Here is a 12,223-nt window from a genome sequence, read left to right on the forward strand (position 1 = left end):
GAAATCCTGAAATTATCAAATGACACTTCAACCTTAAATCTACAATTTATTTCCTATTTAAAATGTATGTGGCATCAGGTTGATTAGTTATCTTCCTTAATCATCTGAAATTCACAGATTTGTCAGATTTTTCATCCCCTACTGAAACTAAAGAGACTTCCACATGGGTACTTATCCTGAGATCAGTGCTGTTCATGAATGCCATCTCTGGGGACAGGAGGGGAAAGAGATCACAGAGATTTTTCTGTGTTGAGAACCTTGGTGTACTCAAGCAGGGGAATTAGGGAAGACACCACAGGGGAATGTAAATTGCCCCTATCTCCAGTCCAACTGTGCTGTTTTCAGGTCACTTAGATTGTCATTCATTTTTAAAAGATTACAGTCACAGAAATATTCCAGACTGGAGTATTCTCCCTAATGGGATCATAGTCTTGCATTTAAGCCCCAAACAACATGACTCTACAACAGTGTTTCCCAAACTTGGGTCTCCAACTGCTTTTGGACTACAATTCCCATCATCTCTGACTACAGGTCTTGCTAGCTAGAGGTGATGGGAGGAGTTGCAATCCAAAAACAGCTGAAGACCCAAGTTGGGGAAACACTGCTCTGCAATAATAAAAAAAAGGTTATAAAAGGAAAGTATACAATTAAATATGGAAGAATCCCCTGTTTCTAACCACTATGATAATCTCAACACACAGGTGACTCTCAATTTATGCTGGGGTTACATTCAACTCTGGCCTTTTCAACTTGGCTCCGGCCTGGTGGAACGCTCTGCCTCATGAGACCAGGGCTCTGCAGGATCTGATTTCTTTCCGCAGGGCCTGTAAGACAGAGTTGTTCCACCTGGCCTTTGGCTTGGAGCCTATTTGATTCCCTCCGTCCCTCTCTTTCTTTTTTCCTTTCCTTCTCCTCCTGCGATGAGGCTACATTTTAAAGTTTCAATTTTTTAATGTTGTATTTTAATTTTGTTTTTAAGTTGTAATCATTCAACTTGTTTTTATTATTGCTTGTAAGCTGCTCTGAGCCCAGCCTTGGCTGGGGAGGGCGGGGTATAAATAAAAATTATTATTATTATTCCAGGAATAGTGTCTACAGCCAAAATCGTATATACGACTCAGCTATACTGCTGCACATAAAACGTTTTAAATGTGTTGTAAAGTGTATTAAACAAATGTGACACTAGATGGTGGTGGTGAGCTATGGAGAATTTGATATATTTTTCAAAACGTTTTTTTAAAAAATGCATTTTCACAATTTCTTTTATATGTGTGTAGATTCCACCATAGTCAAAGCACATTGGGTTCAATAATAAGATTGACAAAGTCTTTTTCCATGAACACCTGCCCCCTTCGTTTCTTTTTTTAAAATTTGCCAAACATGTAAACATGTGCACAATCGCGTAGGCTGCAAGTTAACTGTACAAGATTACAATATGCCAGTATCTGCAGTACAAGAGATGAATTATGTGTTAGACATAGGGTTTAATGTTTGTGAATCTGGAGGGGGGAAGCCTGTCGGTGTTATGAATGCACTTACATAACTGCTCTTAAGGTTAATATCTGTTTAAAGAAGGAGAAAGAGGAGAACAAACGTAAAATATAACAAGGCACAAATAGAATGGAAGTTGTACTTTGTCAAAAATAAAATTGAGATTTGTATATGCACACCCTAATAAGTAGAATATATGTGGGCTGAGATGCTTTCATTCAGCTGATTTCTATCCTGGTTGAAGTAAACTTCCAAAAGTTTAATTATGAGAGTTTGGGGAAATAGAACTCTTAAGTCTTGGCAACAGTGAAGTACAATTGCATCCTGTGCAATGAGACAAATGTAAAACATTCCCTAATTTCCAAGAATAAGAACTGTATTCCTTGGAGACTAGGCTGCCCAGTAAAAGTTTATGATACTCCAGATACACCTATAAACAATTCATTATTTATTTGTGTCCTCATTTCTACTTAGGGAAGTTGCAGGAGGGTCATCATGTAGCATCTGAATCTACAGAATGGATTGCAGCATTGCTCTAGCATTATTTTTTCAAATTCTTTAAGTGACTTTATTATTAATTAGCGCCACTAAAATCTTAGTAGGCCAATGGTACAAAATGTACTGGAAAGGCTAAAAACACATTTAAATGCACATTTAATTTAAACACGTAAAGGAAACCATTGGTAAGTATGTTCCTGCAAGAGGTATATAAAGGCATGCACACGATTTATATGGCCAAATTTGCCTTATATTCTGTGTCCTGTTTCCCCTCGAACTTGATTAACGCTAGCTCCCCCCCCCAACTCTGTCTCCCCACTCGGTTTCACAGAGCCCCTCTCATCCAAAATCTTCTTCCCCCCAATGCCAGCCCCTCAATTTCTGGCCTGCCGCCTTTTGTGGAAAGCTTACAAGCAATGGCTCTTCGTGGTAGGCTGGGTGATTTTCTTATCAGTAAATGTGTCTGTGAAGAAGGAAGCCAGCCTACAATCTGGAGCATTTCCCCTCTCCCTCCCACTTCTCTTTCCAAAAGAGATCAGTTCTATCAGTTGTTCCCAGTCCTTAAAATTAAAGATGGGAGTAAACCAAGCTCAGCATTGAAGTAACATCTGAGCTGTCAGATTTTATTGTCTTCCTGTGAGTGGATCTTTATGCTCCAAATGCTTTCTATTTCTATGCAAGCCTATAGGGCTTGAGGACTGAATCAATCTCTGAAACAACTGCTATCACTCAGCACAAGTATCAACACATATGCTCGAAGTTCAGCACTGTGGTAATAAATGAGCCTTCCTCAACTTCCACCAACCCCAGGAAGCATGGTCAATAGTCAGGGATGATGGAAATTGGAGTCCAAAACCCCTGAAAGTCACCAGGTTGGGGAAATCTGTAAAGGTAAGTTGAAATAACACATTATTCTGTTCTAACTCCCATCTCATTGAGTAACCAACTAGGTATCTCCAACCCCTTGAAAGATTCCATCAATGGTGTCTCTGGAATTTTTTTGCACATCACCTGGGAAGACAGGCGAACTAATGCCAGTGTACAGGAAGAAGCAAAGTTTGCCAGTGTCAAAGCGATGATTCTTCAACATCGACTTCGTTGGACTGGTCATGTTGTGCAGATGCCTGATTATCGTCTTCCTAAGCAACTACTCTATTCAAAACTTTAAAATGGAAAGCGTAATGCCAGTGGTCAACAAAAGAGGTTCAAAGACTGTCTCAAGTCAAATCTAAAAAAATGTAGTATAAACACCGACAACTGGGAAACACTGGCCTGCAAGTGCTCCAATTGGAGAACAGCCTTTACCACAGGTGTCATGGACTTTGAAGACACTCAAACTCAGGACGAAAGGGAGAAACGTGCTAAGAGGAAGGCATGCTTGGTAAACCCTCACCATGATCAACTCCCGCTCGGAAACCTCTGTCCCCACTGTGGAAGGGCGTGTGGATCCATAATTGGCCTCCACAGTCACTTACAGACTCAATGTTAAAACCGTGTTTATGGAAGACAATCTTACTCGGCTACGAGTGATTGCCAAAGAAGAAAGATTTGTCTAGAACTGTACTGCATATTCCATGTGAAAGTCACAATAAGGGATACTTTGGTATCTTCTATTATCAGGTCAAGCAATCATAATTTGCAAGTGATTTACCAAGCTTATAGAGGGGATAACAGTCCTTCAAGTGGGAGCAAAATCTAACTTTTAAGAGATTTACGGCAGTTTTCTGAAGATTAAATGAGGTGACTAATGGCAAAAAAGAATCTGAGGCAAGAATGGGCAACTGCTAGTCTGTCATTTCCATAAATTACACTTTACTCATAAACTAAAACCTATTAAATACAGCCGCGGAAGAGGTCCTTAGGGTAATGCAAAGCCTAAATATTCAGCTACTCCATATAAAGACTACTATTATACAGGAATCTCTTCAAAGAAACATATAAAACAGGCAGGTATGGAAAGGGTGAGATGCATAGCAAATGACAAAGAAATACGGCAGGGAAGGATGGTACAGGAAAATCTCACGTGTACTTAATATTAAACCTTCCAGAACTACGTCTTTCTGCTCAGCCCAGATACGATGTGTCTTAACTCTAGAAGTCAGGTGCCAGTATGCTAAGAATACTGGAATGCTTCTCTTCTGTCCTTTGAGATTTTCCTTCATGATTCTGCAAGCCTGTTTCCCTTCTAATTCTCCTCACATAAACAGTCATAGATGTACAAATACTGCAGGCATCCAAATATCTAAGTCAGTTCTTTCTTTTTTAAAACAAAAAAACAAGATAGTGTAGAAGACATCTTGTTTCTCCATCACACCTGAGGAAGGGGAACACTAAACACTGTGGGCTTAAGTGGTTCCTGTTCATCTTTTGAGGTGTTTCCCACCCACCCCTTCATTCCTGCATCTGATGCCTTTCTTTTTTTGCCTATTTGCTTCATTTTGGGGATTTCCATCACTGATCAACTCATCAGAGTGCCTGCAGAATGCTGCATGAGGTTCCCGGCCATTAACAAAAGGGACAAAAACATGCAACTTACCTCGTGATTAATATGGCTGCGTCTACTGGTGACACATCTTCACCCCAGCTTGTTGACATCTCTAAATGGATGTCATTTTTCTTACCAAATTCTTCATGTTGCCATTTGCAGAAACTCTCCAGCATTTTTTCACCATGGTGTCCAATATACATGTCAGCCTAAAAGGTGTAATGTTTCACTTGTTGTAACATATGTATCTACACGGCTTTTTAAAGCAAAAGAGAGTGTGTGTGTTTTAAAGACTTCTAAAAACATATAATAGAGAATTTTGTCGTTCCTTGAATATTCAAATATTGGTTGCTATTCCACAATCAATATTAAAACATCTATTTCATTGCAACAACCATAATGTTCCCCCTTCCAGCTGACTACAAACATGTGTAATTAAAGGTCTGACTCATCTAAACTTTAGATTCTCTAAATATTTTTGTTTGCATCAGGGAATTTGGATAAATAGAATCATACTGTTTACAGAGCTGTTTGACCTGAATTACATATTTGTGACTTAAAAGACACATACACAAAATGTTCTACACACCTTCATACAGCTTCAGAGATTTAAGAGCATCTTCCCTTAACATTAACCTTAAAATAATATCCTCATGTTGTTTCGTAGAGCCAGGCTGTAATTGTGTTTGTTTCAGCAAAGGAAGACCTCACTATCTTCCTCACATTATTTTACCAATCCCCACTGTGTATTTGAAGCTGCTCATGACATTGAAATAGCTGAGGAAACCTACTCAGGTGAAAGCTTTTGTGCTTGTGATTGATGGCACACATAGCTCTGTCGGTAGAGCACGAGACTCATAATCTCAGAGTCATGGGTTTGAACCTCATGTTGGCCGAAAGCCTCCTGCATTGCACGGGGTTTCAACCACAATTCTATGATTCTATGAATGGAGGTTTCCAAACATAATTTGTAAAGTAAAGGTAAAGGGATGCCTGACCATTAGGTCCAGTCGTGGCCGACTCTGGGGTTGCGGCACTCATCTCGCTTTACTGGCCGAGGGAGCCTGAGTACAACTTCTGGGTCATGTGGCCAGCATGACTAAGCCGCTTCTGGCGAAGCAGAGCAGTGCACGGAAACGCCGTTTACCTTCCCGCCGGAGCGGTACCTATTGATCTACTTGCACTTTGACGTGCTTTTGAACTGCTAGGTTGGCAGGAGCAGGGACCGAGCAACGGGAGCTCACCCCGTCCCGGGGATTCGAACCGCCAACCTTCTGATCAGCAAGTCCTAGGCTCTGTGGTTTAACCCACAGCACCACCCGCGCCCCACATAATTTGTAGTAAGTACCAATAACTAGGCACAAGGCACAACTCGCTGCCATTAAGCAGGGGGACAATTTAGTGTGTCACCAGACGGAACAGCTATAAGGAGCTGCCCCGTTCCCTTTTGAGCACCTCCGCTAAAAGTGGAGAGATGTTTTTCACTGCTTGAGAAAGCTTCACCAAAATGTGTCCTCCCTCATCATTTCCACTCAACCTTATAATTTAAGAGTGTGTGTCCTTTATCTGTACAGATGTCTATTCTAAATAATAATAATAATAATACATATAATGCAGGTTAATTATGTGTCCAGGGCCATATAATGCAGGTTAATTATGTCTACCAGCTCCACCTGGTATGCAGGCTGAGACCCTACCTGCCCGCAGACTGTCTCGCCAGAGTGGTGCATGCTCTAGTTATCTCCCGCTTGGACTACTGCAATGCGCTCTACGTGGGGCTACCTTTGAAGGTGACCTGGAAACTGCAATTAATCCAGAATGCGGCAGCTAGACTGGTGACTGGGAGTGGCCGCCGGGACCACATAACACCGGTCCTGAGAGATCTGCATTGGCTCCCAGTACGTTTCCGAGCACCATTCAAAGTGTTGGTGCTGAGCTTTAAATCCCTAAATGGCCTCAGTCCTGTATACCTGAAGAAGCGTCTCCAGGCCCATTGTTCAGTCCGGACACTGAGATCCAGCTCTGAGGGCCTTCTGGCGGTTCCCTCATTGCGAGAAGTGAGGTTACAGGGAACCAGACAGAGGGCCTTCTCGGTAGTAGCGCCCAAACTGTGGAACACCCTCCCTTCAGATGTGAAGGAAATAAGCAGCTATCCTATCTTTAAAAGACATCTGAAGGCAGCCCTGTTTAGGGAAGTTTTTAATATTTAATGCTGTATTGTTTTTAACACTTGATTGGGAGCCGCCCAGAGTGGCTGGGGAAATTCAGCCAGATGGGCAGGGTATAAATAAATTATTATTATTATTATTATTATTATTATTATTATTATTATTACATGGAAAAGGTAAATGCAGTACTTTCTTACTGGAGTCTCATGAAGCAAAACAAGCTTAGTCACTCGAAGGTTCACTCGAATCCCAAGGCTCTTGTGTTGGAAAAGATTGAACACCTAAAATAAAATGGATTAAAACAACATTTCAGAATTGTAAAATGAAAATCACAAATCTGCTTTGGCAGTCTGACGAGTTCCAAGTGTTTTATACAACAATTTTATATAACAATTGGGTCTGGGCAATACACAAACACGGTCTCCATGTTCGGAACAAGCTTCATCATCTTTTTTTAGGGGGGTGGGCAGAAAGCTCATCTTCATATGCACAGAAAGATCAACTTTCTTTGATGGAATTAGACGCTCATGTTCACATCCAAGCACACAGAGCACTTTATGTAAGTGAGAGTGGAACATACTGTTGACTCCTTAATATTTTTTTACTGAATGTTCAAGGAATATCATAGTGTACTAATGTAAGAAGGCACTGTTACATCTCACAAGACATCTATGGAAGCCTAACGAGAAGGGCCAAAAAGCTTGAGTCTAAACTGGAGATAGGAGCTTGGGTCAGATCCTGCGCCTTTGTAAGAGTCCTAATCAGGACTCTGACCCACACTAGGATCCCACCTTCCAATCCTAATGACTTATACAATTAAGCTATGTTCTGCGCTTTACTGAACCTTCAAGCCAATTTAAATTGACGGTAGCGTAGACCAACTGGGATAAATGGCATCCATTAACTTACATTCATAGTTTGCAATGGGTATGACTTAGTTGGCGATCACCCAGCGTATTATCTTTACAGAAAATCTCAACGTTCCCTACCATATTTAGAATTGTTAGGATAAATCGTCTAGCTGCATCTGCCCCGTGATAGGATATCATAGCCGGATCTGCAACAACTACAGTCTCCACATTATATTCTTGAGGTAATTTATAGGAATATCTTTTTCCACGTCCGCTTTCTGTTCCTTTTTGGCTCTTGGGTAGTCTTTTCTCTGCAACAGAAACAAGTAGTAGACAAATGATTGCGTAAAGATGCTTTATACGGAGTTATGCTATTGGACCATCTCTATCTGGAGATGCTAGAGTTCTTCTGCATCTAAATATATGCTCTATGATTGACAGAAAGGCATCCTAGCCATTTTTAGCAAAAAAAATGTTTCACTGGGATACATGTTTTATGGCTTTTGTTCAAACCTCTAGTGATTATCAACTTATAAATGAAATATTTACCAACCATGGCTTATACAATGCTAATGAATATAACGTTACACTTCCTGCTCAGGGCTGGATTTAGGTTTGATGAGGCCCTAAGCTACTGAAGGTAATGGGGCCCTTTCTATGTCCAGCTGTCCTTTGTCAACAACAAATTGTCACTGTTTTTTGTGTTGAATATATGCTATATGGTAATTTATGGACCTAATAGCTCCATAAATGGGATGCGGGTGGTACTGTGGTCAAAACCACAGAGTCTAGGGCTTTGCGATCAGAAGGTTGATGGTTCGAATCCCCATGATGGGGTGAGATCCCATTGCTCGGTCCCAGCTCCTGCTCACCTAGCAGTTTGAAGGCACATCAAAGTGCAAGTAGATAAATAGGTGGGAAGGTAAACAGCGTTTTCGTGTGCTGCTCTGGTTCGCCAGAAGCAACTTAGTCATGCTGGCCACATGACCCGGAAGCTGTCTGCGGACAAATGCCGGCTCCAGCGGCCAGTAAAGCGAGATGAGCGCCGCAACCCCAGAGTCATCCGCGAACGGACTTAACTGTCAGGGGTACCTTTACTTTTATCTTTAATAGCTCCATACACAACACAAAACACTGTTGCTGTGTGTAGGTTTTATTTTATTTTTTATCTTATATTTTGGAAATGTACATCCAGGTTTTTTCCCCTTTAATTTTTTGGGGGGCGCCTCAAGAAAGTGGGGCCCTAGTCATGCTTATATGTCCAACAGATAACCGACTGGCCTCAACAATCAATTAACTGCTTAGCACAAGTTGCATAGCATTTGATGGGTTTGTGCTGCTTCACATTTCTCTGGTTTTTAATGCTGCTAACTTTGCTCTATAGCAGATTTCCCCTGAACTAAGACTAATGAGGCACACATAGTTCACTTAATATTTTTTACTGTAGAAGCAGGAATATACTGTAGATTTAGGAGCAACATGCTTCCACAAGCTCAAAATTCAGAAGCTACACGTATATTTTTCATCATTAATTCAACCTCAGCTCTGTGAATCAATCACAGCTCCCCAAAATGTATTTCTACAGCATCTGTGAAGTTAACTAAAAAACGTGGGAGGTGGATTCTCATGTTGCAAGTACACACTAAATTATAATTTCTATTCCAAAATAGGAATAATAAGTATTTCCAATCTCATCTTTATTTTTCTTAGTCATGGAATGCAATAAAATAATCAAAATTGCTTTCCTAGGAACTGGCAAGAAACATTTATGGACAATAACTTAAAAACTGTTCAGAAGAAGGATGGAGAATGCTAATAAAACAATATGGCGCTTTCATCTCTCCGCCCCCCCCCCAACTTGCAGATATAAAAGAATCACAGTTCAGTAGTTAAGCTTGCTAGGGGGGGAAATGCTTAAAAACTAAAGAAAATGTCCCTATGTGATAAAATGTTAGTGAAAATACTTTCATTCTATCCCTTCTGCAAGTCTATTAATGTTGGTGTTTCTGAGTACTTTGCACTGGGTTTTAATTTTATTTTTTTAATTTACAACAAAAAGGCTATTATGTATACAACTGTCACATTTAATAGCCTTCTTCCATTTCAAGAGATGACTGGTTCCAGCAACATTCTCTGTTTAAAATTGCTCTACTTCCCCCTTTGGTCTCTCAGTAGGAATCCTAGAAAGCTGAAGAGCCTCTTTAAATGCAACCAATGCCTATGGAGGAACTGCAAAAACAGACCACACAGATGAGGAAGAAAACAAAAAAGGGTCTGTGTGTGGGAGTCTTTCAAAACACACACACAAAATAACCAAAAACAATGATAGCTCCTAAAGATGTTATTAGGAGCTAAACACACGGAAAGATGGAAACTGCTGTCATTTGATTTGGGCAAAATAATGACAGGGTAAAATAAATGTTTTTGAAACTGCTCAAGGTGAGGTTCCACAGACAGGGAAACGTAAGTCGGTTGTGTCCATACCTGACACTTTTGAAAATCCAGGAGGAGGAGAAAGAGTCTCTTATCCCCACGATTTCATTCATAACAACAGTAGTATTAGTAATAATAAATGACATGGGAGATGAAGCACACATTTTGATATCATCATTCATTCAGATAATATTGCCAACATAAGCAAGAAAGAGCAAAACCTATGTAAATCGATTCAAATCTTGACGCTCTAAGGCTGAACAAGATTGAACCATTGCAATATTCTGTTTAAAATGCTAATTTTCATTTAGCTTATTTTACAAAGTGTGCATGTGATGAATCTAAGGATTCGTCGACACCAATTTACTGTGTATTTGCATGCCCATTTAATTTGTCTAGTCCAGGCATGTCTAACAGGTAGATCGAGACCTACTGGTAGATCGTGGGGTGTTCCTGGTAGATCATGTTAGATCTTTGGCCCCTCAGTAATCTGCTTCCCCCCCTTTGGTCCATCACTGTCATTTTTTTATACTGTGAGTAGATCGCAGTCTATTGGGAGTTGGAGGTCCCTGGTTACATCATTACCCTTAAACAACACCAATCTTGATGCTTTCCCCTGTAAATTCAGGTTTACCCGATACAGGGTTAATCCAATAGATTGGGGGGGGATTAGGATCCAAACTGCTCCACTTAGGGTCACAGATGATTGGGGGGGGGGGTTGGATGGGTAGATTAACTGTCTACTACTTCCCTTTCCATGCCCACAAATTCATTTCTTTCCCGCTAATCTCATAACTATTTCCGATATGCTCCTATTCTGAGACATTTTGTACCTTTTGATCTCGCAGTATTGCACAAAACTAGAAAAAAATATAAAATATATAATCTATGCAGGATATGTGTGTGTGGAGTGGGGTGAATTGTGTGCTGACAATTTACAATTGCTTCAGTTTCTTTTCCGGTGTGTTAGTAAGTGCAACATCAAGAGTGAGCCATATTCTTTTGATCACTCAGATTTGCACAAAACTCAAAATTGCACAAACTTGCAATTGCCTGACTGTGTGTTTTTGCACACTTCCTGGGCGGGGATTTTTTATTTTAAAAAAAGAAAAAAGACAGAGACGGTGCATGCATGCACAGCTATCTGCACACATGCCCTGTAAGTAAAAAGGTAACGGTAAAGGACCCCTGGACGGTTAAGTCCAGTCAAAGGTGACTATGGTGTTGTGGCACTCATCTCGCTTTCAGGCCGAGGGAGCCGGTGTTTGTCCACAGACAACTTTCTGGGTCATGTGGCCAGCATGACTAAACCCCTTCTGGCACAACAGAACACTGTGAGAGAAACCAGAGTGCATGGAAACGCTGTTTACTTTCCCGCCACAGCGGTACCTATTTATCTACTTGCACTGGTGTGCTTTCGAACTGCTAGGTTGGCAGGAGCTAGGGCAGAGCAACAGGAGCCCACTCCATTGAGGGGATTCGAACTGCCAACCTTTCGATCGGCAAGCCCAAGAGGCTCAGTGGTTTAGACCACAGCTCCACCTGCGCCAGTACTTAGGTGGCGTAACAGAATCAACAAATTTGAAGGAAGAGACAACACAAAATGGAATGCCTACTGGGAAACACTGAAGTTCCTCCTCATATGCAAATTCAAATATATGCAGATGTTTAATCCAGTCTAATTCAAAGGGGGGGGGGTGAGGAAGTGAATTAACGGCTAGATAATGTTCAAATGTGAGCAAGCCCTAAACGAATTAACAAAGTAAGCTTAATTAGCCTGGAAACAAACTAAAAACCCTGAAGTGGTTTTGCAAGAACTGTATTTTGACGCAGTGAGCTTGGCGCTTGAGCAGTTTACCATAACCACAACATTTGAGAACCACAATGAAGAAGAGGCAGATCAGAACAAGGACAAAAAGGGAATCAGCTTTCACTGCAGAAGAGAGTGTGGTCCTATCCAAAAAGTGAGTTGGCAGGTTGATTTGCGACTTGTCCTGTTAGAATCCTGGCACATCAATTCTAAACACATTTACTTAGAAACTGTCTTCAGTTAAATTTATTTCCAAGTAAAGGAGTTTCTGTCCACTGATTTTAAACAGAAACCGAGGTTCCATGTACTTGGAAGCAAGTCTCACTAATTTCAGTGGAACTCCAAGTAATATTGTGTTTAATGGGACAATCCAAATTATAGACTACTGAAATCAATGACACTTTCTACAACTCAACAACTATGGAATAGGGCTAATTGTCATTTAAAGTAATAGTACTCAGGTAACCAGAGCCTAGAGCTTGCTGAT

At 40.8% G+C, this 12,223-nt stretch overlaps 1 protein-coding gene across 2 annotated transcripts in view; it reads right to left on the reverse strand.

Moving 5' to 3' along the window:
* ADAMTS19 (ADAM metallopeptidase with thrombospondin type 1 motif 19) overlaps positions 1–12,223 on the reverse strand; it is a 119,458-nt gene that overhangs the window by 79,471 nt on the left and 27,764 nt on the right. For both annotated transcript variants that reach the window (XM_081930428.1, XM_081930427.1), the window contains exons 4-6: positions 7,632–7,804; positions 6,840–6,923; positions 4,526–4,683 (exon numbers count right to left, since the gene is read on the reverse strand). In XM_081930428.1, the coding sequence (XP_081786554.1) occupies positions 4,526–4,683; positions 6,840–6,923; positions 7,632–7,804 (415 nt within the window). The remainder of the gene's footprint in view (positions 1–4,525; positions 4,684–6,839; positions 6,924–7,631; positions 7,805–12,223) is intronic.

Source organism: Podarcis melisellensis (assembly GCF_964234715.1).
Source record: "Podarcis melisellensis genome assembly, chromosome: 11".
Taxonomy (NCBI): domain Eukaryota; kingdom Metazoa; phylum Chordata; class Lepidosauria; order Squamata; family Lacertidae; genus Podarcis; species Podarcis melisellensis.